The sequence below is a fragment of the Kryptolebias marmoratus genome, linkage group LG18, assembly GCF_001649575.2.
Source record: "Kryptolebias marmoratus isolate JLee-2015 linkage group LG18, ASM164957v2, whole genome shotgun sequence".
NCBI classification, from domain to species: domain Eukaryota; kingdom Metazoa; phylum Chordata; class Actinopteri; order Cyprinodontiformes; family Rivulidae; genus Kryptolebias; species Kryptolebias marmoratus.
Genome location: NC_051447.1, coordinates 17424926 through 17450342, shown reverse-complemented (window position 1 = coordinate 17450342; position 25417 = coordinate 17424926). Strand labels below are relative to the sequence as shown.

The window sequence follows — 25417 nt, the reverse complement described above, 5'->3', positions numbered from 1 at the left end:
TAAAATTAACATTGGCAAAATGTTATTTCAAAGCTAAAAGTAGCAGAATGCTAGCTAAAAGTAGAAAACGTTAGCTGAAATCTAAAAGTAGCAATAAGCTAGCTAAAAGCAAAGAGTTTGGATACGTGTTGAAGGTCAGTTAGCTGTGGCGGCCATCTTGAATCAGGCTGACTCCAAAAGCCAAGAGTCTAAAGTAGAGGAATTGCATTTTATGCAAAAAAGGCGCTGAAAACAGCTGAAATTTGATAAAGAAGCTACGTAAAACTGAGTTGCAGAAGCTAAAGGAAGCAGAAAACTAGCATAAAAGTCGCTAAATGCTAGCTAAAAGCAGCAACCTGTCAGGTAAATGCTAACAGTAGCATAAAGCTTATCTAAAAGCAAAGAGTTTGGAGCACGTGTTGAGGATGACTCTCAGCTACTACCACACCAAAGTTTGGCTCAATAACTGTAAAATTCACAGAGTTATAGCTGTTTTTGTTTGGCTAAGGTCAGTTAGCTGTGGTGGCCATCTTGAATCAGGTTGTCTCAAATAGGTTCAGGTGATGGTAAACAAAATAAATTAAATTTTATGTGAATCGGTGCTGAATGACGGCTGAAATGTGATGAGCTGGTAAAGCTAAAGAGAGCAGAACACTAGCTAAAGGCTAAAAGTAGCTAAATGCTAGCTAAAATTAACATTGGCAAAATGTTATTTCATATCTAAAAGTAGCAGATAGTAGCAAGTAGCAGCTAGCTAAAAGCAGAAAATGTTAGCTGAAATCTAAAAGTAGCAATAAGCTAGCTAAAAGCAAAGAGTTTGCATACGTCTTGAAGACGACTCTCAGCTACTACCACACCAGAGTTTAGCTCCGTATCTGTTCAGTTTACTGAGTTACTGCCATGTTGTGTCAGCTAAGGTCAGTTAGCTGTGGAGGCCATCTTGAATCAGGCTGATTCCAAAAACCAAGAGTCTAAACCAGAGAAATTGCAGAAAACACTAAACATTAAAATATAAACGTTGCTAAATGCTAACGAAAAGCAGCAAAACACGTGGTAAATGCTAAGCCATGTTGTTTTAGCTAAGGTCAGTTAGCTGTGGCGGCCATCTTGAATCAGGCTGACTCCAAAGGTTAATCAGTTGTAGACGCAAAACCAATGATTGCTTTGAGAGTTTCATTGAACTCCATCCTGTGGCTCATGAGATATTTCGCTAACAGACAGACTTGATTGCGATATTTAATATTTAACGGCACAAACGATGAGATCAGTTTGCGCTCAGAGTACAACTTGGAGGCTCCAACCAAACTACAATTTAGCTCAATTTCTGTAGAGATGACTTAAGTTACGGACGTTTTTGTGTTTGCTGTGGCGGCCATCTTGAATCAAGTTAACTCCAACAGTTCATCAGGTGATTTCTGTATTAGAGAGATGAACAGAGGCGAAGCCGTCTTCGCCTTCAGACTCCGGCGCTGAACGTGAACCCGTGTTTGAGCGCCTGGACGCTCGGAGGACCACCCACCGTGCTCCCACGCGTCCCTCCCAGGACGTCAGGCTCACGGACAGCTCGCCACTGATAGGAACGTGGGCCCGTTGTATAATTATTGTGTCGCTCTAATAAAACTAAACACATGTTTTGACCACTCCGCCCACTGAACTCCCACCGCTGCGACTGAAATAGATTTTCATACGTGCTGCGATTGTTTTTCTCTCTGACAGTGCTGCGAGATGAACAGAAACGGATTTATACTTGTTTTTTTACAGAACTAAATGAGATTTCTATTTTTATTAGAATCATCTGTAAAATGCAATCACATTTTTATCAATTTTCATCGTTTGTTTTACTTTCCTGAACTCTGTTTAAACATATTTTCATCTTCAAACACGGAGCTGCAGACGCCCACATGCTCTGAAATTTAATTACTTTTTTTCCCACAATGCATTTCACTCCCTACTTAGGTAAGACCTCCGTGGCTTTAAGGTTGAGTCTCGAACTTTGAGACGCACGTGAACAAACTACGGCCCGAGGGCCAAAAGTGGTCTTTGGGCAGTCTCCATACGGTCCCCGATGTCCTTGATCACAAAGCAGGATGTAAAAATAATATAAATATAAGTTTTAATGCAAAGTTTGTTTATTCACGGACTCTGTTGCGCTAAAATAAATAAATCCCTGCGGTCCCAACCCCGGATAAAAGCGGAGGGTTGAACGTGGAGCTCGCAATAACACGACTCGTAGCCGTCTTCTGGGTAAATTTGATATTCTGAGGTCGTATTCAGACCTGACACATTTGGTCCGCTTTAATCGAAGCAGAGTTCGTTTCCAGCGTTGGTTCCGGACTTTTTGTGCAGGTGTGAATACAGTCATGGGGATCAAACAACCGGACCGAGACCCGCTTTTTGAGGCGGTCTCGGTCCGCTTCCAAACCAACTCTGGTGTGAATACAGAACGGACTTGAACCGAACTAACTGCGTAAAGCATGCGGCTTTTTGGACTTCATGGGCCACCGTTACTAAGCATCATGGGACAAATTCATTCAGCATTTAAGTTATGAAATTATTTCATAAATACTCATCGTTCTGAACAGATTTTAAGTGTTTTTTACTCGTTTTCCTCTCTCCCCCCGAGGCGGGGAGGATCAGCCGTCAGACACGAGCAGAACTCCAAACATTTCATTTAGATTTTTATGAGCTTCACTGTCAGAGTTTCAGTTTCTCATTTTACAGGAACGAAAGCATCTGACGTTAAATATTTGCTTTAAATTAACTGGAAGGTTCTCCGAACCACAGCCGCAGCCGCAGATTGTTGACTTTAATTAGTTTGAATCACAGAAACGTCCAGCTTTATCCTAGAACGCCTCCTAGTGGACGATTCCCACATTTTTAAGCTTTAATAACAATATTTGGAGTTAGAGTTCTCCTATACAACTAAACTAAACGTATTTAACATGATTATTTTTTAGCTTTTAGCTCCTCGTGAATAAAACTGCATAATTTTAATAGTTTTACTGTTTTTTCTCACTTGCAAACCTATTTTAATTCATATAAAAGTTTGTTTTTTAATCTTATTTGTTGCCAGTAGAGAGAAGTCTGATACTTTTTGATCATTTGAAGTATTTTGTCGTATGAATAAATGTTTGTATTTTACATCTTGGCCTCCTTGGACGACAGAAAAATGTTGAAATGCATTTTTAAATTATTCTTTTTACATCGTTTCCTTTCTTTGTAACTCAAAAGAAAACATTCAAGCTCGGAAGATTTGAGTTTGGCTCTTTCTTATGACCGCCTGAAGGCAAGAAGGGCAACGATGTTTTTTTGTCTGTCAGCAAAATATCTCACAAACCACTGGATTTTAAAGAAACTTTGAGGAAATTAATCGCCGGATGTGCATCAGCTTTCAGAGTCGATCCAGTTCAAGATGGCTGCCACGGCTGATCAACCCATAGCGAACAGAAATGGGGACAACTCGGCCATTTTTACAGATATTGAGCTGAAATTTGGCGTGGTAGTAGCTGAGAGTCATCCTAAAAGCTGCACGAGATCAAATATATCTATAATTCTGTCATTTCTCACTGACATCCAGACCTTCGGTGCTCGACCTTTCGTACAAATCAAGTTAGGATTAAACTCTTTGCCTGTAAAGTCGGCTTGTTGTCATAGTAACACACTTTTTTTTACTGAAAGAGATTTTATTCAAAATTGTACCAACAAGGGAGGAGCTTACATACAGCTGGACGAACACGATACACACGGAAAGAACCGGACATTTTGCAACAACAAACCAAACGGGAGACTGAAAACTCGATAATGCCGAACAGAATTTTGAGCCCGGCGGAGAGAATCTCATTTACGTGGGGGGAAAAGAACGGCTGAATGAGTCGCACAAGGCAAGAGCGTCGCCGAGGGGATAAAAAAACGTCTAAAAGAACAATCGCTGACAGGTTCGTTGTGGATCCTCAGGGTTTTACTGGAGAAACCGTCCAATCCCAGTTAAACCCGGCTGTGACCCCAGGATCCCAACGAAGGTTTACAATATGGCTATCATCACTTTTGGTCTCTTTATTCTTTTATATGCAGCTTACATGAACAAAGTTTTACAGTTACAGTAAAAAAAAAAAAACAGTCATAAGGAAATCCTTTGACCCCGTGGAAGGATTCATGAATGGAAAAAGGTTTTTAAAAAAAGCTCTTTTTGATGGTAAACTCCCTTCCAAACAGGCTACAGTGACCAATTATTTAAGAGTATTGATTGTTGTTACATTTCTTAATAATCAGGCTTGGTAAAAAGACTGGAAGTTTGATTTTTTTTTTAAATATAAGTCCTTTAAATTCCCATTTCTGCGGAAAAAAGAAGCTTTTATTGAAAGAGACGTGGAGAAATTTGTTGGTTCCCTTACAGCTCACTGAAACGAGGCTTTGTTAAGTTAACGGCAATTAATGCCTTTAATGTGGGACGAAGTAAACAGAAACGGGTGTGAAGAAAAAAGAAATGATTTGTTGTTTATTTCACAAAGATGTGCTCAAATAGAATGAGCAGACTTGTTGGTATCATTAATCTTTGCATTATAGCCACGTTTTAAACTAAGTTTTTAGTTTCTCAGGTGACTTGAAGCTATTCAGCAGCCATTTAACCGATTTAAAGGAGAACAAACATGTCACTGGGTGAACATGGAGCAGAGAAACAACAGGAGAGATCTGCTGAGGAGCGCAGAGATGTCCACGTTAAAGGTAAAGGGTAGAAGTACCATCTCCAAGCTGCTTCAGGTTCCTCTGACCCCAGCTGACAATGGTAATAAAAAAGTAAAAGGTTTATGGAACTGTAGCCAACCTTCCAGGATGTGGACGCAAGAGGAAATGCGACCCCAGGTTGATCAGACCGATAAGGAGCCGATCGAGCTGGGAAGAAGACAAGAACCGAAGTTTCTGGAACAGATGAGACCAAACTGGAGCCTTTTGGCTTCAATCAACATCAGTTGTGCTTTTGATCACCGTGGAAGGGTACCAACAGATTTATCTGGTCTGTGTACAGCTTCAGTTACCAACTTGTTTTACATTTAGAGTCGTTAAAAAAAAAAAAGGAAAGAGAAGCCATCAGCTTCCCGTGTTTACATCCTTTACATCCCGTGGAAGGCCAAACGCTTGTGAAAAGCTTGTTCGGATGGTAATTTTGTTCCCAATAGGCTTCAATGACCGATTATGTTCGTGTATCAACTCTTTTTTTTACATTTTTCTTGCAAAACTTGCACTGAAATCTTGATTTTTTTCAATGCGAGCTCTACAAATTCCCAATTCTCTGAAAAAATTGCTTCGTTTGAGACCGAGGTTTTGCCCTCAGATAGGCGGGATAGGTTCTGGGAAAGCCCCCGATGTCCGTCTCTCCCCCCTCACCACATGAACCTCTGCGTGGCCGTGCTGTCCGGCCAGTGGAACGTCTTGGCGACAAAGACGTAGACGGTGGCGGCGTTTACGGCGGTGTACAGCAGGAACTCCCCGACGAGTCTGGGAAGGGAGGGGAGCGGCATGTGCAGGCGGTACATCAGGTATGGCACGATGAAGTACCTGAACTCCAGCAGCTTCTGGGGAACCGTGGCGCACACGAGGCACGCCAGGTAGGCCAGGCTCCAGAAGAGCGAGCGTGACTTGAAGGAGTCCAGGAAGTTCCAGCCGGCGACGACGTACACGGGGACGAGGAGGAAACGCACCAGCTCGTGCCTCTGGAAAACCTTTTTCCACACGTAGAAGGGGAAGTGGCGGTTATCAGCCAGGAGGTACTTGTGGATGAAAGTGAACTTCCACACGAGGAGGAAAGAGACAGCCGTGACGAAGAGGAAGAAGAGGGGCTGCTTTTTAAGAGCCTGGAGGAGCCGCAGGGCCCGGTGGTAACACAGCGAGACGGGGAGGGAGAAAAACAGGGAGAAGGAGAAGAAGTAGAAGAGCTGGGGGAAGTTGAGGCAGGCTTCGTGGCTTGTCCTGTCACCAACTACTATTCCGTCGTTTAATATCACAAACATGAGGAAACCTACGCCCACCGCAGCGTAAGGCCAGGCCACCAGCAGCACCGCCTTCACGTGACTGAGCGAGGCGAAGAACTCCAGAGAGAAAAGGATCACTTTTTTAGCTCCACTGAAAGTCAGCGGGACCTGGGAGGGAGGAGACTTCTCGTCCCTCTTCTTTGTATGTTCCGTCCTCCAGGTGTCGTCCATTTTGGCGGCCACCACCGTGCCCGCGCAGAAGGCCACCCAGATGATGTTGGTCTGGCGGAAGAGCACAGAGCAGACGCCGAGGAGCGCCGAGGCCTTGTGGCAGCCGTAGAGCGTCATGAGGTAGGTGAAGAGGATGAAAAAGGTCGACCCCGCATCCGTGTAGTAGAGGAAGTTGAAGAAGTAGAGCACGGGGAAGGTGGACAGAGACAGCGCCGACAGGACTCGCCGCGAGGTGGTTCGAGTCTGGAAGAGGAGCGACGCGACGTCAGGAAACAAGCAGACCAACACGTGTGTGTGTGTGTGTGTGTCCCAGCGTCCCCTTCCTCACCTTCTCCCTGAGGTGCAGCTTGCAGATCAGCAGGTAGATCAGGTAGAGGTTGCCGCAGTTGAAGAGCAGGTTGATGAAGCGCAGCATGGCCGTGGAGCACACCACGCCGCCTGTCAGGTCGGCGAGCCACACCACAGGTTTGATCACGCCCACAGAGACCAGGTAAAGGCCGGGGAGAGTCGTGATCATCGGGTCCCACTGCACAAACCGAAACGAGATTTTAAAAAAGTGGGTGTTTATTCATTTTAACACAAAGTTATAGATTCCTTACCGTTGGTAATAATTAATGAGCTGGTGACAGATATGGAGTATAAACAGCTTTTTGGTCAATTAAAGCTATTTTCAAATTAAGTTATTGACATTTTACATCTTTTTGCCATTGTTTTATTGACGTTTTATTCATCTGTTCGTTTTTATTTTATTAAGTGGTCATTTCAATTCAGTTTTTTACTTAAGACAAACCAAATAAACAACAACAATCATCATCTCTGGACAAACTGTACAGAAAAGAAACGACTAAAATTCATATTTAAATACATGCAATCCAATTCAGTCTCAAATACAATGACATACAATCCTAATTTAATCAAATTGTAACCGATTTCGAGTCATCTGGTGTCTCTGAATCGTTCTAGACACCAAACATCTCTTTGTTTTGCTCTTTTTTTGTCATTTAGCATCATTTTTATACATTTTTCAGTCTTTATGCACCTGTGCTGTCTTTCTTGTATTCGTTTTCGTGCTTTAAAGCATTTTAAGAGTGCTGTATTTCAAGTTAAACATTTAAACCTCTAACAAAATCGGGACTGATGAGTAATAAAACCTCTACAAACTCTCTCCCCGCTTTCCCCTAATCTCAATCTGCTACTCAGTTTTGGACTCTGGCTTTAAAGACTTTTTTTTTAAATAATCATTGTACCTCGTTGAATTTTCCATGGCAGTATTTCTGAGCTTGAGGAATGTGAAAAATCTCGTCCATGTACGGCTCCCTCTGCTCCCGGGTGATTTTAGAGAAGAGCAGGCAGGAGATCAAGAAGTTGGTGCTGCAGAGAGCCGTGAAAATGTAGCCTTCAAATTTCTCCATGTTTTGTCGTCTGGACACGATCTAACGGTCGATTTGCTCCAAAGCTAACTGATAATATGTTGTATATCACGCATAGTGATCAGGCCCACGCGAAAAAAAGCCGCAAAACAACCTAAATCCGGAGAAAAACAGGTTGAAATTTATCCAGTGTCGCTAAACGGAAATACAGCCGGATGTCCGCCTCGAAAATGGGCTCGGTAGAGGAACGCTTTTCTAACCGTTAGTTCCCAGGTTGCTCTAAAAATAGTTAGCGTTACAAATGTCTAAAAAAATATTTCAAATATAATCGCTATGAAACTTTCTTTCAAATATAATTTAACTGAATGTCGTCATTCTCCGTCGTGTCTTCTGCTGAGGACATTCCGTCTCATGCGGTGTCGCAGTATTATGGTTCCCGCTACGTTTGCGCGAGTCTTTCACACGTGAAGCGGCGTAAAAAAAAATCGCAAATAATAGATAAGTTCGCCACGTTTTGTGAACCGTTTCTGTCAGGATGCACCTCACACAAGGGCTGGAGCTTTACCCGGACACAACGGTGACACAGGTGCTTTTTAAACAAGTCCGAAACGCGACGGAGTTGAGACAAAAAGCGGTGGAAGGTAAAATAAATGGTGCCCTAATCAACCCCACAATGGTGAGACAGTATTTTTAAAATGATTTTTGCGTTTAAGTTTAAAACACACGTGTTTTATAACTCATTTACCGGCTAAAAACTGCTGTATATTTATGTATATAATAAAACTTTGTGTAAACTCAAGGTTTGCTTACATTCACAGGTCTTGAGTCCTTTCCAGGTACTGGTGGCTGCAAACAAAGCTGTTCATTTACAAACAGCTGGAAAAATGAAAACCAGAACTTTAAACTCGGAAATAATCTTCAACCTGTCACCTACCAATAATGTAAGCGACATGAAGTAAATGATCAATCAGAACATTATTGTTTCATTTTTGATTATTCATTCTCACATGACACAGATCTCTGAGGCCTTTAAAAGATTTGGGATCTCGGACGGCAATGACTCTGTTCTGGTGGTCCTGGTTCACAAGAGAGACAAGCTGCCGTCCCTGTCAGACATCACGGCCATGGTGGACGGACAGCAGCTTCCAGTGGACGATGTCTCCTCTTTATCAGACATAGCAAAGATCAAAAAGGTGGACTAATATGTTTTATCGGAAAATGACTCCGGATGTGTTGCATTTTCTGTTGTATTTGAGGCATTTCTGATTAAACAGAGTTTAAATTTACTTGTTCCACATTATCCTGGGAAACTGATTGCTACCATTGAAGTAAAGAAGCATTTTTTTAAAAGCCATATTCTCTCTTCTGCTTGTTTTTTCCTCTTCGTTCCAGCTGTATAAAATCCCCCCCCAGGAAGAGAAATGTGGGAGTCTGCTCGACGCAGTTGTCTGCAGAATGGCCGCCAAGGATGTCATGTAGCCCCAGAAGGACTTAAAACCAGAACATCGTTGAGTTTTTATTGCATTTTTGTCATACAAGATGTTAGGTATGGTTTTGTGTTTTCATTACAAGCTCAAAAGATTTGGATTAATATTTGTACTCAGTGTATTTTTTTGCATCATGATTGTACATTTAAACAGACATAAAAGGCAGTTAGAGAGCCTGAATGGCTTTTAATCATGTGTCACACCACAACGTGATGCTAGAATGGACTTGTGAGAAAGAAAAGTTTCAGTCTGGAAAGTCGGCGAGCTCGTCTTTCCCGATGTTTCCTCCGCTGAGGACGCACACGACCTCCCTCCCCTCCAGATCGGGGATCCTGCCGTGAAGGAGAGCAGCGAAGGTGGCAGAGCCCGACGGCTCTACCACCAGCCCGGCTCCGTAGAGGGCGGACACCGCCGCCTTCATCTCGTCGTCGCTCACCAGGACGATCTGCTCCACGTAGCGCTGACACAGCTCGAAAGGCAGCCGGCCTGGAGACGGGGGAGAAAAAAAAAAAACTGTTTCAGAGTTCAAACAGGAAGAAACGGAGAGGTACAACAACAAATCCAAAAGAGCTGGAGTGTTGTCTAAATAAAAACAGGATGCAATGATTTGCAGATCTCATAAATCTGTATTTCATCCACAATGGAACATAGTAAATATATCAAATGTTTGAACAGAGGAATTATACAATTTTTAGGAAAATTCTGGTTATTTTGATGTTTATGGCAGCAACACGTCTCCAAAACGTTGGGACGGGGCCACGTCTCGGGTCTGAGGTTTAGCATTGTGTTGCTGAAATATGCAAGACGTCATCTGGATGGGAGCAGATGTTCTAAAACCTGCATGGACTTTTCTGCAATGATGGTTCCTTTCCAGATGTGGAAGAGGCACTGATGCAGCACCATAACATCAGAGAGGCAGGTTGCCATAAAATTTAAAAAATGACCTTGTTTTTGTCTTAAAAACGGCACAATTTCTTAGTTTCAACACTTTACTGTGTTCCGTTGTGAATAAAATATGACTTTATGAGATTTGCAAATCCTTGAACTCAGTTTTTTAGAACTTTTTCTGAACTGTGGCTGTAAAAGTGTTAAAAACAGAAACAAACCTGCAAAAGGAGGAGCGAGGCCCGCGGCGATGCTCTTGACGTCCATCCCCACCGGCTTCTTCTCAATGAAGCTTTTGTACATCGTGCAGGCTGGGTTAAAAAAAAAAAAAAAAACTCAACTAATTCAAACTCTGACTTGGTTTTACTTATCTCAGTCGATTTGTTTTACCTCCTTCTGGTTCCACGCCGTAGATCCTGGTTTTATCACAGCCTGACAGTTTGATGGCGGCGGCGACCCCAGCCAGCAGCCCGCCTCCGCCACAGCAGACCACCACCACATCGGGGTCCGGCGCCTCCTCCAGCAGCTCCAGGCCCAGGCTGCTCGTCGACGGGACGGGACGGGGGAGATAACAGAATATCACTTGGATAAACGGGACAGAATACGTGTTTAAAGCGTGTGAAACGGTAACGCGCCTGGCGTGTCCGGCGATGAGATCCAGGTCGTCGAAGGAATGCAGGAAGGTCATGTTGTCGTCCTGAACGCAGCGGTTCACGGCGGTCATCAGAGAGGACGTAGGAACTCGCTCCACCTCCACTCCGAAACTCTGAAGGCAACAATAAGATCTGAAGTCATCGTATTTAAACAGAGAAATCTAGAAATAAACGAAGCTCTTCTGGTTTCACTTTAGCGGCTGACCTGTATGAGGACGGCCCTGGATTCCGGGGCAGTTTCTGGCATCACCACCTTCCCCTTCGACCCATAGTGCTTTGAGGCAAATGCAAACGACTTCCCGTAGTTCCCTGCAGACACGGTGACGAAACGGCCCCCCCTCGGTCGCCTGGCAAACTGATTGGCCACTCCTCTGATTTTGAAGGACCCTGCCGATCAGAAGCGGGTCAGCAGGTCGGTCTTCCGGCGCTGAGCTGAAACGGTTCCCACTCACCGGTTCTCTGCATGTTCTCCAGTTTGAGCTGGACGCTGCAGCCGGCGCTCGGCGGCAGAGTGGTCCGACTCCAGGGGATCATGGGAGTCCTGATGACACCCAGCGGGCTGGTCCTCACCGTCTCTCTGGCTTCCTTCAGGAAGTCCAGAGTGACAGCGTCTGCGGACACCTGACTCATCTGGAAACCCGTCAAAAGTCAAGAAATGTGCAAAGAGTTTAACCCATCGTGGTTTTATTTGGCTAAACGGCTTGAATTAATGCAAAACAATTCAAAATATTTGACTTGATCCTCGTTTTTAAACCAATATTTGCATGCTGCAGATTAGAAACGCTAAAGAAAATTGACCAAAGGGAAAAAATAGCTACAAAAATTTAAGGCTATAGAAACAAGAAAGCTACTAACTAAAAGAAGCAGCTGATAAGTTGATAAAAGGACAGTCAGTGTAGGAGGTTGATTTCTTGTTTCTCAAACTGAACAATTTAAAATAAATTATAATAAAAATGTGACTTGAGTTTCCAGTGATTACAAGAAAACAGGACGCATAAAAACCACATATCGATTACAAACAGGGTTAAAATAGATTAAATTAGACAGTTTCATCCTTTTCTTACAGAAAACTGGTCATAAATGAAAAACTTCAACTGATAGTTTGTACTTTTAGTGTGAAATATTTAAATAAAACGGAGAACATACCGATCTATCAGTCCTGTTTTAGATTATTTGTCATATTTTAAGGAAACTGAAGCAGATTGTGAACAATAATAACTTTCTGGATTTTTTTATTTGAACTTTTTCAGGGGTCTCCACAGCGACATCCTCCTCCATCTAACTCTGTCTTCTGCGTCCTGTGTCCTCAGTCCAGCTCCCTCCATGTCCTCTAACTGCATCCATATATGTCCTCTTTGTCTCTAACATCCTTCTGTCCCTCCTCTGCACATGTCCAAACCGTCTCTAACTTTATCTCCCAGTCCTTCAACCTGTGCCGGACCTCTGATGTCCTCATTCCTAATCCTGTCCATCCTCGTCCCTCCCGAGGAGAACCTCAACATCTTCAGCTCTGACACTTCCTGTTCTGTCTCCTGTCTTTTTGTCTCCAAACCGTCCAACACCACTGTCTGTAAACCTTTCCCTTGATCTTTGCTGCCACCCTTTAGTCACAGATCCTTCCTGGAACTTGTCTCCATCCTGCCTGGACTCTCTTCTTCACCTTTTTTCCCCCCTCCCCTTTGTCCTGGACCCTAAATCCTTGAAGTCCTGCAGCTTTGGGACCTCTGCTGCTCCACCTGCCTCCCTCTCCTTCTGATTTTCATTCCTTGTCTTTCAAATGCATACCTCCACCTCTCCAGGTTCTCTTCCACCAGTTCCCTGTTTTGTTTTGTTTTGTTTTTTTTCTTCTTCTGCGGGCTACAATCCGTTAAGTTGACTGTGTTACACTTTTTCCGCCCCCCCTTCTGCGCAGTGGTTCCGGTTTGGTACGCGTTTCAAGTCGGACGCATTTCTTCCCCGGATTAAAAAAAAAAAACACGTTGGGAGCTGTTAGCTAAAAAGAACGTTACATAAATTACAAATGTTTCGTTTAAATGTCATTTAAATGTATTTTAAGCGGGGAATAAAATGGGTTTGGTCCGACACGTCGTGTGCGCCATGTCCGGAGGAGTCGACAGCTCCGTGGCGGCTCTGATACTGAAGAGACGAGGTGAGGAAAATGGGTCAGAAACCCACCTGAGGTCGCTTTTATGAAGAAAAAAGTGTCGCCGAATAGTTAGAAACAGTATTTTAGTAAAGGTAAACCACTGTTAGACACACAGAACTGTATTTTTACCGAGCTTTAAAACGTCTGTTCTTAAAGTCGCTTGTTTTGCCGGTGAATCTGGTGTGTGCTGCCTGAAGGTTACAAGGTGACAGGAGTTTTCATGAGGAACTGGGACTCCCTGGATGAGAGGGGGGTCTGCACCACGGAGAGGGACTGCGAGGACGCCTACAGGGTCTGTCAGATCCTGGACATCTCCTTTCATCAGGTGTCCTATGTCAAGGAGTACTGGCATAATGTTTTCAGGTAAAAATGAGCCACCTTGATCAGTTATTATTGATCCATATTGTTATCAGAAGTGGTCTCCATGTGTTTGCAGCTACCTGCTGAAGGAGTATGAGAAGGGAAGGACTCCAAATCCTGATATACTCTGCAACAAACACATCAAATTCAACCTTTTTCACAAGTACGCTGTCAACACTCTGGGTACGTAGTCAACTGTATGTTTATTGTGACAAGTTAATAGGAGCATTTGGTTTGTTTTGCATTTAAAATGTGCTTTTTTTCTGAGAAAATGTTAGAAAACAGATTTTTCTTCAAATTTTAAAGTGTCTGGTGATGCCGGCCAATCTAATAGTAAATCAGATTATTTAGTTTTTAGATTTTTAAGCAAATATCAAGTCCGACACAGCTGCAGTTTATTTAAAATTAAGGTTTTTCAGGAAAAATTAGGTTTATCTGGGATACTGTACAGGTTTATGTTATCCATTTATCAGCAGGGAGTGAAAGCTCTGTTTTAGGGTGCTTTTAGGAGGAAATATAAAAGATTTTAGTTGCCATAAACACACAGGTAACTGGAAATGAGAGAGAAAAGAATTTTTTGATGCTAATTGTAGTTTTTAGATGGAAACAGGAAAGAAGAATCCTGTGATTGGTGCTCATCCTGCTGAAGCGAGATCTTTGCAACCATTTTAGATGATTTTGGTGAAATCTCTCCGTGTGCTGCTCTCGTGTTTTAGGCGCCGACGCAGTGGCGACCGGCCACTACGCCCGGACGTCCCAGGAAGACGAGGAGGTTTTCCAGCAGTCTTCCTCGCCCCCGCCCACCACGCTCTTCAGAGACCGCTTCGAGATCCCAAACCGTACGTGTTCCACTCCTGAACTTCGTCGGGTTTTCCTGCCTGGAGCTTCTTCTGTTCAGATGTGGAAACGTTCAGCTCATCGAGGACGAAGGAGACTTTTATTATTTATGATTTATTTAACTTTATTAAAAACAAAAAACTTATTTTAGGATCTCAATTCCTTCAAAACATTGTTCTCATTAAAATCTGCTTCAGTGTACAGCTTTGTGCTACTTTTAGCTTTTAGCTACCGTCTTGCCCTCTTTAGCTATAAGGTACAAGTTTGATAATTTTAGCTTTTAGCTGTGGTTTTGCTACAGTTAGCATTTAGCTACTGTTTTGCTCATTTTTGTTTTAAGGTAAGGTTTCTGCTAATTTCAGCCATTTGCAAAGGTCTTGCTAATTTTAGCTTTTAGCTCCAATTTTGCTGCAGGTAGCTTTTAGCTATTGTTTGCTACAGTTGGCATTTAGCTACCGTTTTGCTGCATTTAACTTTTAGCTACTGTTTTGCTCATTTTTGTTTTAAGGTAAGGTATTTGCTAATTTTAGGTATTAACACCAGTTTTGCTACAGTTAGCTTTTAGCTATTGTTTTGCTGCATTTAGCTTTATACTGCTGTTTTGCTCATTTTAGCTTTTGGCTACAGTTAGCTCATTTTACCATTTGCCAAGCTTTTACTATGTTTAGCTTTTTGCTAAGATTCTAGCTAAATTAGCTTTTAAAACTAGTTCTGCTGATTTTCTTTGTTTTCGCTGCAGCAGCTCAGCTTCAGCTCTCGTTTCTCGCTCTTTGTTCTTACTGAGCCTAAAGTTTCGGCTGATTATTCGGCTCCCTTCAGACCCTTTGCCCTGTGCTCGTCTCTCCAGCTGTGAAGCTCTACCAGGGAGCAGATCTGGTCAAAGACCAGACCTTCTTCCTCAGCCAGATCTCCCAGCATGCCCTGCGGCGAACCGTCTTCCCGCTCGCCGGCCTCACCAAGGACTTTGTGAAGAAGATGGCGGCCGAAGCGGGGTTCCACCACGTGCTGAAGAAGAAGGAGGTGTGAAGATAAAACCTTTTTACAGTAAAAACAGAAGTTTCTGTTCACAAGGTTTGATTTTTATTTTTTTTTTCAGAGCATGGGCATCTGCTTCATCGGAGAGAGGAACTTTGAGAGCTTCATCTTGGAGGTGAGAACTTTTATTCTTTATTCCTGCTTTCGGTGACGATAAACTCCCGCTGTTTTGTTTCATCTTTTTAGTATCTCGAGCCTAAACCTGGGAACTTTGTCTCCATCGAGGACGGCACCGTCATGGGAAGACACAAAGGTACGTCTGCGGCTGTCTTCAGCGTTTGGTTGCTAAAACAGAGGACATATTTTTGTCCCTTAACGTGTCTCTTCTGCGCGTCCAGGTTGGTTCACTCTGACGTTGGGTCAGAGGGCGCGGATAGGAGGGCAGAGAGATGCGTGGTTTGTGGTGGACAAAGATGTTGTTACTGGAGATGTGTTTGTGGTGAGAAACAGAAAACGTGTAATGCCTCGAACTCCCACCAGAGGGCGGTGTTTGTGCTCTCTGAGGGCTGGGAAGACCTGAGCACAGGTGTAATTTAATCCCCTCTTCTGCTTTCAGGCTCCGACTACGAGCCACCCAGCTCTCTTCTGTGACACGGTTCGAACCGACTGCTTCCACTGGATATCCGTGGACCCGCCTCTCGAGCTGGCCAGGACCCAGATGTTGGAGTGTCACTTCCGCTTCATCCACCAGATGCCGCTCGGTGAGTCTGTTTCCAGATCTGCTCTGAACGAGCAGAATTCACATTTAAAAAAAAAAAACAAAAAAAGAAACACGATTTCATTCCGTGCTTTGCAGTTCCCTGCACGGTGACGCTGAATGCGGACGGTTCCGTGTGGGTTTCGCTCTCGCGGCCGGTCAGAGCGCTCACACCTGGACAGGTAACGGCCAACGCGTCGAAGCTGAAATATCGGTTTTAACGAGAGAATTAGAAACTGATCCTGTCGGTTTCCTGCCGCAGTTCGCGGTGCTCTACAGGGGCGACGAGTGTCTGGGCAGCGGGAAGATCGTCCAGCTGGGCCCGAGTGAATACACGCTGCAGAGGGCCAGGGAGCGCACGGTGGCGAGCGCTCAGCAGAAAGAGCAGCCGACGCCTGAACCGGCCAGCTGAGAGGGACTCGGATGGAGGCTGATCTTAGTCTTTAAACACAACTTTTATAAGACAACAAAGAGGTTTACTGCAATGCGATCTGATGGTTTTCTAACTAAAAGTATCCTCATCTTAAAGGAAAAGACTTTTTTAATCAGGAAGTTGTTGCATCATCCGGAGCGTTATTGTGGACAAAAAAGACAATTTTTTCCTTTAGGAAAACACAATGTTAGAATGAAAACATGCAGACTGGTAACGTGACACTCAGGTACCAACAGAAACCAGCTGCTAATTGTCATGTACATATAACTGAATTTATAAAGTGCAGAGTTTATTTTTAAAATTCAACTTTTCTCCCTTTTATTTCCTCCTTTATTGTCTTGAGGTTGACTGAAGTCTACAGGAGCCTTTGCTTTGTTTTATTTCTGTGAACGTTGTCATGATCTTCTGTAATTCAGGATTCAAAGATGGTATTTACTGTTTGCAGATACATGGCTAGTGTTTTAAATTAGTTGTCAAAGTCTGCATTTTATTACGGCAAAAACCTTTAAAGAGAAAAACTCAAACTGGCTACAAAGACCTCCGTTTAGGTTTTTGGATCTGAAATGGATGAAACTTAAATGTATTAAATAATATTATGAAAGAGATTAAAGAAGAAGAAATGGTTCCTATTTTAATTAAATAAAGGAAGAAATATTTTTGAAAATTTGTTTGCATGCAGTGCCTTATCAGGCCACACAGGGGCGCTGTGGGACAACACTCCGCTGAAGGTGAATCTGTTGGATTTAAATCACCCGAATTAGAATCAAAACGTTTATGTTTAAATTTAATTACATTTATTGTTATTGTTTAAAAACGTGTTTATTTTCAAAAATACCATACAGTTTTTTTACACCTTTAAAAAGACTTAATAGCTTTATTAAAACTTTCTGAGGAGAAAAAAAAAAACTACAAGACTTGAAAACGGTGAGTGAAATTGACGAGAATTAAAGGTACGTTTTTAGTTAGCATTAGCCTAGCTAGTAGCATACAGTGAATAAAAGTTAAAATAGAAATGTGGCTAATTTATATATATAATGTAGCGACATGTATTTTATGTTAATTTAAAACAATATTCATAAATTTTACGTAAATATTATTTTCTCAGCCCACATGCTAATTACCGGCTAGCTAAAATGCAGGTTAGCTAAACTGCGTGTTAGCTAAGTTGTTTATTCGTCACTTCCTTTTAAAAAAATATTACCATAAAGTGAATATTTAGCAAAAATAATCATTTATACCTAAAGAAAATAGTTATAGGGTTTTGAAAATGAACAAGTATTTATTGTTTTTTATACAGTAAGAAAGCAGGTGTTTTATGTTATTTTTATTAGGCTACATGTATTATTATGATGGCTACATTTTTTTATTCAAGAATTTTTAGTAAGATGCAATTACTTAAGTTTATACCAACTTTTTTATTCACTCTTTTATTCTCCACTTTCAAAACTTTTCATGATGCAGCTGAGCTTGTTATAACTTTTTAAAATGGGGATTTAGTTCTGGTTTTACGCACCATCGTGTTTATTTTGTCCCAAACCTCCATCGGAACCCCTCCACCCCCCACCTGAAGGCGTCCCTAAGGGGTGGGGAGCACAGCAGGTTTATGGAAATAAGCTGAGGAGGAGAAGCAGGAGGAGGAGGAGGAGGTGGCGGAGCCATTTTGTCTTCATTTTAAACTCGGTGTGGGTTCACGCAGCCGCCGCGCGCCGTGGAGGCTCGGATACCATGGACACCCGGCGTCTTTCCCCGCAGTAAAACTTCAGCATGAGGGACAAAAGTAAAACGCGGTGCTGGGAGAGGGAGCGTTGATCCCTGGGCGGAGGAGTTTCAGTGAACTTGGCTTGGGATCGGACAGGTAAACGGGCATGGAGCCGCCGGTGCGTTGGGTTTGCCTCCTGCTGACCGTCCCGCTCCTTGCGGGCTGTTTGGAGATGCACCTCTCGGAGACGTCGCCGCCCGGGAGCCTCCTGGCGAACCTGTCGCTCGGTCCCGGCTGGACACACGGGCTGGACAGGACTTTATCTCCCGAGTTCATCCAGAGCTTTTTGCAGGTCGGGAGGCGCAGCGGGGAGGTCCGCCTGTCCCACTCGGTCCTGTGCGCGCACACGCCGAGGAACCCGGCGCCCGTGTATTTCAGAGCAGGTTCCTCCGCGTCCAGAGACGCCGTTCTCACGCGTTTTAACGTGTTCATCCACGGACAGGACTGTTTTATTAAGTACAAGAGAAAGAAAGCATCAAGTAAGCCAGACATTTACATTAAACACTTTTTAAAACTGAAGACAACTTCCTGTTTACACGCAGGTAAGCTGTTATTGAATGTAACCGAACTTTTGCCAACTTTTACACGGAGCATTGCCCCTTTAAACACCAAGTGTGTTGGAAAAGACTTTGTTGCTGTGTTCAGACGTGGGGATTTTTTCCTGGTCAACGACTTTTGTGTTGAGCACAGAGGAAAGGTGAATTTGCACTGCGCTTTGCACGGCGGTCTTAATGTGCAGCTGAGTTTGACGCTTGAACGCGGATCCGTGTCGGAAACGGCCCACGGAAAGCCCGGTCAACTGCTGCCCAGGAGGAAGCGACAAGTGAACAGCCCTCCGCAGTTCCAGCTCAACGGCTTTCAGGTGTCTGTGCCCGAGAACGAGCCCAAGGACACTCAGGTCATCACCCTGAAGGCAACTGACCCGGATGATGGAGAGGCAGGGAGGCTGACATACATCATGGAGCCTATATTTGACAATAGGTCTAAAAAGCTTTTCAAAATTGATGAAAAGACAGGGTGCATAACAACCGAAAAGGCACTTGACAGGGAGCAACAAGACACTCATATGTTCAAAGTTACGGTAACTGACAATGGCAGTCCCCCAAGAACTGCTGCTACTTATCTCACTGTCACAGTGAGTGACAAGAACGACCACGTCCCCGCTTTTGAGGAAAAGGATTACAAAGTCAAAATCAGGGAGAATGTGGAAGTTGGCTACGAGGTGAAAAGAATCCGTGCCACTGATGGCGACGCTCCCTCCAACGCCAACATGATTTATAAAATCGTGAACGAAGGCGGTGTGAACTCCGTGTTCGAGATCGACCCAAAGACTGGCCTTGTGAAGATCAGGGAGCGGCCCGACAGGGAGACGCGGGACCAGTACAAGCTGATAGTGGAGGCCAGCGATCAGGGCAAAGACCCTCATCCTTTGACCGCCACCGCTACTGTTCACATCACTGTGGAGGATGAGAACGACAACTATCCGCAGTTCAGTGAGAAGCAGTACGTCGTGCAGGTCCCAGAGAACGTTGCAGTCAACACAAAAATCATCAGTGTGAACGCAACGGACAAAGATGAGGGAAACAACGCCAAAGTTCACTACAGCATCATTAGTGGCAACAATCTAGGTCATTTCTACATCCACTCCCCCACTGGTGAGATCAACGTCATCAACCCTCTGGACTTTGAGATGAAACAGCAGTATCCTATACGGATTAAAGCTCAGGACGGTGGCAGGCCTCCACTGATAAATAGCACGGGGTTAGTGGTGGTTCAAGTGGTGGATGTCAATGACAACGCCCCCATATTTGTTAGTACACCCTTTCAGGCTTCGGTGTTCGAAAACGTGCACATCGGATCTTCTGTTATCCAAATTCGCGCGATTGATAGCGACTCTGGAGAGAACGCTCGTCTCGCGTATCGGCTCACCGACACCGTGTCTGGTTTTCCGTTCACCATCAACAACAGCACTGGTTGGATTACGGTGAGCGAAGAGCTGGACAGGGAGTCCACGGAGTTCTACACCTTTGGCGTGGAGGCGAGAGACCATGGGACGCCAGTGATGTCCGCCTCAGCCAGCGTCAGCATCACAGTGCTGGATGTGAATGACAACGTGCCCATGTTTACCGAGTCGACCTACTCGTGGAAGATCAATGAAGATTCTGTGGTGGGGACCAGCGTGTTGACAGTTACGGCCATAGATCGGGACAGTAACAGCATGGTGACGTATCAGATCTCCAGTGGCAACACCAGAAATCGCTTTTCCATCACAAGCCAGAGCGGCGGCGGCCTCATCACCTTGGCGCTCCCTTTGGACTACAAGCAGGAGCGGCAGTTTGTCCTGACAGTAACCGCCAGCGACGGAACGCTCTCTGACACAGCTCAGGTGTTCATCAACGTGACGGATGCCAATACGCACCGGCCCGTCTTCCAAAGCGCCAACTACCAGGTGACGCTCTGCGAATCGGATCCGGTGGGCTCCGTCGTGGGGGTGATCAGTGCGACAGACGAAGATACAGGGGAGAATGCTCGCATCACGTATGCCATGGAGGACAATGTTCCCGAGTTTAAGATTGACCCGGATACAGGTACCATTACAACACAAACAGAAATCGACTATGAAGACCAGGCGTCCTACACTTTAGCCATTATTGCCAGAGACAATGGGATCCCTCAGAAATCTGATACCACCTATGTGGAGATCATCATCGAGGATGCTAATGATAATACTCCTCAGTTCTTCAGAGATGATTACCAGGGGTCCATAGTTGAAGATGCACCAAAGTTGACCAGTGTACTCCAGATCTCTGCTTCAGACAGAGATTCTGGCTCCAATGGCAGGGTGAGCTACACTTTTCAGGGTGGCGATGATGGAGAGGGGGATTTTATGATTGAGCCTTACTCTGGTATCATCAGAACCAACCGCAAACTGGACCGTGAGAATGTTCCTGTGTACAATTTGAAGGCCTTTGCTGTAGACAAGGGGTCTCCTCCTCGGACAGCATCCGTTTTGGTTCATATTGTTGTCCAAGACATAAACGACAACGCTCCTGTGTTCGAGAAGGACGAGCTTTTCATTGAAGTGGAGGAGAACAGCCCGGTGGAATCCGTGATAGCTCAAATCACTGCCACCGACCCGGACGAAGGCCCCAATGCTCAGATCCTGTATCAGATCATAGAAGGGAATAACCTAAAGGTTTTTCATCTGAACGATTTGAACGGAGACCTCACTGTACTCACAAACTTGGATTATGAGACCAAAACCGAGTATGTCATCGTGGTCCAGGCCACATCAGCGCCGCTGGTGAGCCGGGCTACTGTGCACATCCTCCTGAAGGACATGAACGACAACAAACCCGTGCTGCACGACTTCGAGATCATCTTCAACAACTATGTCACCAACAAGTCCAACAGTTTTCCAACAGGAATTATCGGAAAGGTGCCAGCTCACGACCCGGACGTGTCGGATACGCTGCGGTACAAGTTTGAATTCGGGAACGAGCTCAATCTGCTGCTGTTAAACCAAGACACCGGGGATCTGAGACTAAGCAAGGACCTGAACAACGACAGGCCTCTGGAAGCAAACATGAAAATTTCCGTCACGGGTGAGTAATTCTCTTTATTTTCAAGCTTTTTTTTCTCTTCCTCCTCCTAGAAAAACCTGTCTTAGTCAACAGTTTCATGTGTTAATACGATCTAAACCTGAATGAAAACTGGAGTGTGTGAAGTATGATCTGACTTGACAGCCGATACAAAACTTTCTCCTGAGCAGAAACAGTGGCAGGTTTCAGCTGTAACGCTGGCTGCGTGATCAGTTGGCGTGTTCGCTGCAGGCTGTGTGCTGGATCCGGTTGTGCTGCTTTTGAATGATAAACTATTGTGCACAAGCGGTTGGTTTGGGTAATAAAAAGCTGCTATTTTGCAGGGCACCCTCACAGCCGAACTGCTTTGTTGTAGCAATTAACATGGGTTTCTGTGAAAGGAAGAAACGCACATGCAGGTAGTGTGTGTGTGTGTGTGTGTGTGTGTGTGTGTACATAGTCCAGGGATTTCCTTCCCCCGTTTTGTGGCAGAAGCGCTTCAGGGAGGCTGGTGAACATCTGGTGGGAAGATGCTCATCGTTGCACTTAAACACAAAGACCAAAAAGATTTTTTTCCCCACTTGTTGCTCTCTTGGTTTGGATTTGGAGACATTCAAACTGCTGAGTCTCCCCGTTTTCAGGGAAGACTTTGTTCTTTATTGTTAAAGATTAGTCAGAGACAAACACCGGAGCATTCTCACTTTAACTGGATGGATGACTGCTGCAGCGAAGGTCACCTCACGCACTCACTCTGCAAGAAAAGACACATAAGACAGATCAGTCAAATATCCTGATGTAGTTTATTTATTTTAAATGGTACTATAGATTGGTTTGTATTCACATCACACTGTCACGTGATTATGGAAGGTTTATTTCTTGCGTGGCACTGTCATTTTGACCCGAATCATGCAAACAGTGCGAGCTCCAGCAGCAGAAAATGTCTAAGAAGTGTGTCGTTTAGCTAAAGATGTGAACTGTAAACAGAACTAAAGTTTCTAGACATTTTCATCTGCCCAAAAGCAGCCAAAGAGGAGGAAACAGTGATTCCGTACCTGCAGGATTTAGACTTTGTTACTTAATCTGCATCGCGCTCCGTCCCCAGGATAATGTGGAATATGTTTGCGTCTCCTTTCACGGTCTATAAACAGGTCCATGCACATTAATGAACGTGGGTTTACCCTGGAAATGAGCCAGATTTAGCCATAGGTGCTAATTTTCCACCTGTAGTCCCACAACAAGTTGATGGTAAAACACCTAAAAAAGGAATAAAGTGAAATAAAATATGCAAAGAATCAAAAGCCAACAGCACACATGCACTACTGAGAGGATAAAGGTTGGGAGTAAAGGAAAAAATATGCATATATGCAGTTTTACGATGATCATAGGTTTGATGTTTCCTAAGATATGGTTTCAAACGAGCCTTAAATTTGTAATAACCAAATGGCTTTAAGTTGGTGGTAAACTAAACCAGTATTTATGATCTTTTTTTATTAAGGGAAGCAGAGGCATGTCTTAGTAAAATCCTTATATACTGGATAAATCGGGCATATTGTCAGTTGTTAATTGTTTATTCAGAATGTTACAACATTGCAATAAGAGTGGCTTTTGGTCAAAAAACGTCTAAGAACTATCTCAAGATTTGATTGGATCTATTTGGGAAGTAGTGATGCAATAATAGATATGTTTAAAAAGCATTGAACGTAATAAATACACGAGTAGCTGTCAAACCCATTCCTAACTCCTTTCTTTATTTTCTCGGTTTTCCTTTAGTTGAAATGGATCTGCCTTATTTCCTCTTTTCATGTCTCCCTGGAATCCCAGTGTTGAGTTTGTGGATTGTTTTTTTTTTTTTTTTCCTCTCATGTTTATGTGATTAAAAACACAAATGTGATAATGAACTGAACTTACTCATCATGCTTTGGTCTAAAACTCACCAGGGAGTTTAAGGGTTTCCCTAGAGGTCCTCTCATTTTATTATTTTTCCCCCCCCCGGACGGTAATTTTTCTGAATGACCCTCACTTTGTCTCCGTCTTGAACAGAAAAGGGACAGATTGTCCTTTTTTTTTCCCCTCTCTCTCTCTCTCTAAGTGCTTTATGGCTGTAGTTGACCTGCGAAGCAGCTTCTCTCCAGGTTACAGGCCCTCATTCAGCACTCCCTGCATTCACGCTCGTCAATAACGGCCCGCAAGTTTTGGCGTAGCCATGACGACGGCGACCTCTTGACGGTCCCAGTGGGGTGCTGGAGCGCTTCATTCTGTAGCTCCTTGCACAGAAATATATATAAGTATTGCACTAATGTATACAATCACACTGGGAATAAATCTTGTTTTTAGGGTTCACTGTGATGTCAAGTGTTTGGTAACCATTACCCGATGTGTCGACCTTTTGACCTCAGGCTCTTGGGAGAGGAAAGCCTGGGGGGGACTGGAGGCAATCAGCTCTTTAACAAGCACAGGGGAGACAAGACACCGAATGTGTCCTTTGAATTCAACCCCCTTCGACTACCCTGGTCAAGTATTTTGTCCTTTAGTGTGGTTATTGTTTTGACCTTTCCTCCGTCGCCATGTGGCGTGGAGATTTTTTCTCTGGCACATCTTACAATCTGAAAATCAGGACCCAGTTTATTCATGTCTGTAATGTCATTAATGGAAGTGTACTTCGGATGTAAAAGACCCCGAGTGCCATCTGTCATAAGAACTTTAGCACTTTTCACTTTCCTCACAACCAACCAATGAGGTGCTTTTATTCTTGTGAACAGCAGGCCTGAGAATGTTTTCTAGCTTTTCCCTGAAACACAAGAGCACCTTGATAACTCAGCAAAGATACACTTGTTTAACACACTTTGATAGCCACAACACAGCTCCATCTGTCCTCCTCTGTCCACATTTGACGGTGGCACTGCAGTTCAGTGGTTCAGGGCCTTGTGTTTCCGTTGTAAGCGCTCTTATCGCAGCTCGTCAGATTTCACCTAAAACCTTTAGGGTTTTCTCTGTGTTCTGACAGATGTGTATCTGTCAGCTTGTGGCTTGTCCTCGGCCCTCCTCTTCACGTCTTCTTGCGTAGTGAATCAGGACGGGGTTGTGAATTCCTGTAAAACGAAGCGATCCCCGGTTTCGCCCACTCGTTTCTGCAGTTACGACACAACGACTCTTGGAAACGGCAGGCTGAACACCAGCTCAGGATGACGCACCATCTGAAACAGACTTTTTGTTTCTTTTTGTTTTGTTTTATTGGCAGCGTAGATGAGGAATTTTCTAAAGTGATGCTAAAAAAATCCCCTGAAAGGGTTCCTGACTTCAGCTGAGATCTAAACTGGTCTCCTGTAAACAAATATTTGATGTAAATGGGATGTAGAGTAAACATGAAGTTGTAAACATGTCATATTTGGTATTGGAAGGGTATTGATCAGAAACTAGTAGGTTTTTATTCATTCTCTGTATGTAAAAGGCAACACTTGATGTGTTTGTCTTCAGGAAGCTTTCACTTGATTGGTGGATCAGATAGCAGCTAATGTTAAAGCATGTACAAACAGGCTATAGGTGGAGTTTTATGGAGATGCTGCATAGCTGATTGTTACTTAAACGATTAGGAATGATTGATGCTAAATCGTCTTTTTCCACCCAAGCTCTGATCTCTGTGTCTGTGTGTTTTTTATTCTTACCTTCAGCTGAAATGGCATGATGCTACACGCACTCCTACAACGCTCCCCTCGTTTTTCTCTCCCATGGGGCTTTTTTTTTTTTTTTTTTTTTTTGTTGAGCTTCCCTGCCTTGGGTTTTGCTTCTTAATCCCGTCGGAGGACTTGCATAGCTCGGCTTTTTCACATTTCTGTTCTGGACCGCCCAGCCCCTCCAGGACGCTGTCTTTTAACAGGAGGTCCGTCCCTTTTTTCTCAACCAGCACAATTAAATTCTCACTGTGAGACGAGAAGTTTGAGCTCGGAGGAAATAACATTTTGCCAGTGTGCTCAGTCAGCTTCAGCTTAAATTTAAAGACT

At 44.0% G+C, this 25417-nt stretch overlaps 5 protein-coding genes and 1 long non-coding RNA gene across 10 annotated transcripts in view; 3 read left to right on the top strand and 3 right to left on the bottom strand.

The window, feature by feature from the left end:
- Positions 1 to 3641: 3641 nt before the first annotated feature.
- alg10 (ALG10 alpha-1,2-mannosyltransferase) lies at positions 3642 to 7756 on the bottom strand. Its single transcript, XM_017429925.3, has 3 exons — positions 7424 to 7756; positions 6505 to 6702; positions 3642 to 6419 (listed from the first exon to the last, which is right to left on the bottom strand). The coding sequence occupies exons 1-3, from the start codon at positions 7586 to 7588 to the stop codon at positions 5358 to 5360; spliced, it is 1425 nt and encodes a 474-aa protein (XP_017285414.1). The 5' UTR covers positions 7589 to 7756; the 3' UTR covers positions 3642 to 5357.
- A 7-nt stretch (positions 7757 to 7763) lies between these two features.
- tprkb (Tp53rk binding protein) lies at positions 7764 to 9137 on the top strand. Its single transcript, XM_017429930.3, has 4 exons — positions 7764 to 8222; positions 8365 to 8487; positions 8563 to 8739; positions 8939 to 9137. Exons 1-4 carry the CDS (start codon positions 8082 to 8084, stop codon positions 9023 to 9025), a joined length of 528 nt encoding a protein of 175 aa, XP_017285419.1. The 5' UTR covers positions 7764 to 8081; the 3' UTR covers positions 9026 to 9137.
- Positions 9050 to 12871, bottom strand: srr (serine racemase). Of its 3 annotated transcripts, none has more exons than XM_037981228.1 (7): positions 12847 to 12871; positions 11024 to 11201; positions 10777 to 10958; positions 10554 to 10684; positions 10309 to 10457; positions 10140 to 10229; positions 9050 to 9519 (listed from the first exon to the last, which is right to left on the bottom strand). In XM_037981228.1, exons 2-7 carry the CDS (start codon positions 11199 to 11201, stop codon positions 9278 to 9280), a joined length of 972 nt encoding a protein of 323 aa, XP_037837156.1. In that variant the 5' UTR covers positions 12847 to 12871; the 3' UTR covers positions 9050 to 9277. The 3 variants fall into 3 exon arrangements, with proteins under 3 accessions (XP_037837156.1, XP_017285417.1, XP_037837155.1); XM_017429928.3 differs by lacking the exon at positions 12847 to 12871 and adding an exon at positions 12357 to 12474; XM_037981227.1 differs by lacking the exon at positions 12847 to 12871 and adding an exon at positions 11718 to 11899.
- Positions 12506 to 16703, top strand: trmu (tRNA 5-methylaminomethyl-2-thiouridylate methyltransferase). Its single transcript, XM_017429926.3, has 11 exons — positions 12506 to 12720; positions 12915 to 13080; positions 13154 to 13260; positions 13794 to 13916; positions 14762 to 14934; positions 15011 to 15064; positions 15136 to 15202; positions 15288 to 15388; positions 15506 to 15650; positions 15746 to 15828; positions 15909 to 16703. The coding sequence occupies exons 1-11, from the start codon at positions 12639 to 12641 to the stop codon at positions 16056 to 16058; spliced, it is 1251 nt and encodes a 416-aa protein (XP_017285415.1). The 5' UTR covers positions 12506 to 12638; the 3' UTR covers positions 16059 to 16703.
- Positions 16704 to 17736: 1033 nt separating this feature from the next.
- The window catches only part of celsr1a (cadherin EGF LAG seven-pass G-type receptor 1a), a 91724-nt gene continuing 84043 nt past the window's right edge, over positions 17737 to 25417 (top strand). For all 3 annotated transcript variants that reach the window (XM_017429902.3, XM_017429900.3, XM_017429901.3), the window contains exon 1: positions 17737 to 21443. In XM_017429902.3, coding sequence (XP_017285391.1) covers positions 17945 to 21443 — 3499 coding nt within the window. In that variant the 5' untranslated portion in view covers positions 17737 to 17944. The remainder of the gene's footprint in view (positions 21444 to 25417) is intronic.
- Positions 21874 to 25285, bottom strand: LOC112451024. Its single transcript, XR_003039758.2, has 3 exons — positions 25082 to 25285; positions 22472 to 22673; positions 21874 to 22170 (listed from the first exon to the last, which is right to left on the bottom strand). It is a non-coding gene; the product is annotated as an uncharacterized LOC112451024 (long non-coding RNA).

Excerpts from the sequence above, each read along its gene's own strand:
- alg10 (XM_017429925.3), bottom strand. The coding sequence starts at position 7,588 with ATGGAGAAATTTGAAGGCTACATTTTCACGGCTCTCTGCAGCACCAAC. Across the intron at positions 6,703-7,423 it reads GCCATGGAAAATTCAACGAG|TGGGACCCGATGATCACGAC; the intron begins GTACAATGATTA and ends CGGTTTGTGCAG. Across the intron at positions 6,420-6,504 it reads AGCTGCACCTCAGGGAGAAG|ACTCGAACCACCTCGCGGCG; the intron begins GTGAGGAAGGGG and ends CTCCTCTTCCAG.
- tprkb (XM_017429930.3), top strand. The coding sequence starts at position 8,082 with ATGCACCTCACACAAGGGCTGGAGCTTTACCCGGACACAACGGTGACA. Across the intron at positions 8,223-8,364 it reads CCCTAATCAACCCCACAATG|GTCTTGAGTCCTTTCCAGGT; the intron begins GTGAGACAGTAT and ends TTACATTCACAG. Across the intron at positions 8,740-8,938 it reads ACATAGCAAAGATCAAAAAG|CTGTATAAAATCCCCCCCCA; the intron begins GTGGACTAATAT and ends TCTTCGTTCCAG.
- srr (XM_037981228.1), bottom strand. The coding sequence starts at position 11,201 with ATGAGTCAGGTGTCCGCAGACGCTGTCACTCTGGACTTCCTGAAGGAA. Across the intron at positions 10,685-10,776 it reads CCAGGGCCGTCCTCATACAG|AGTTTCGGAGTGGAGGTGGA; the intron begins GTCAGCCGCTAA and ends TGTTGCCTTCAG. Across the intron at positions 10,458-10,553 it reads CTCATCGCCGGACACGCCAG|CCTGGGCCTGGAGCTGCTGG; the intron begins GCGCGTTACCGT and ends GTCGACGAGCAG.
- trmu (XM_017429926.3), top strand. The coding sequence starts at position 12,639 with ATGGGTTTGGTCCGACACGTCGTGTGCGCCATGTCCGGAGGAGTCGAC. Across the intron at positions 13,081-13,153 it reads TACTGGCATAATGTTTTCAG|CTACCTGCTGAAGGAGTATG; the intron begins GTAAAAATGAGC and ends ATGTGTTTGCAG. Across the intron at positions 14,935-15,010 it reads ACGTGCTGAAGAAGAAGGAG|AGCATGGGCATCTGCTTCAT; the intron begins GTGTGAAGATAA and ends TTTTTTTTTCAG.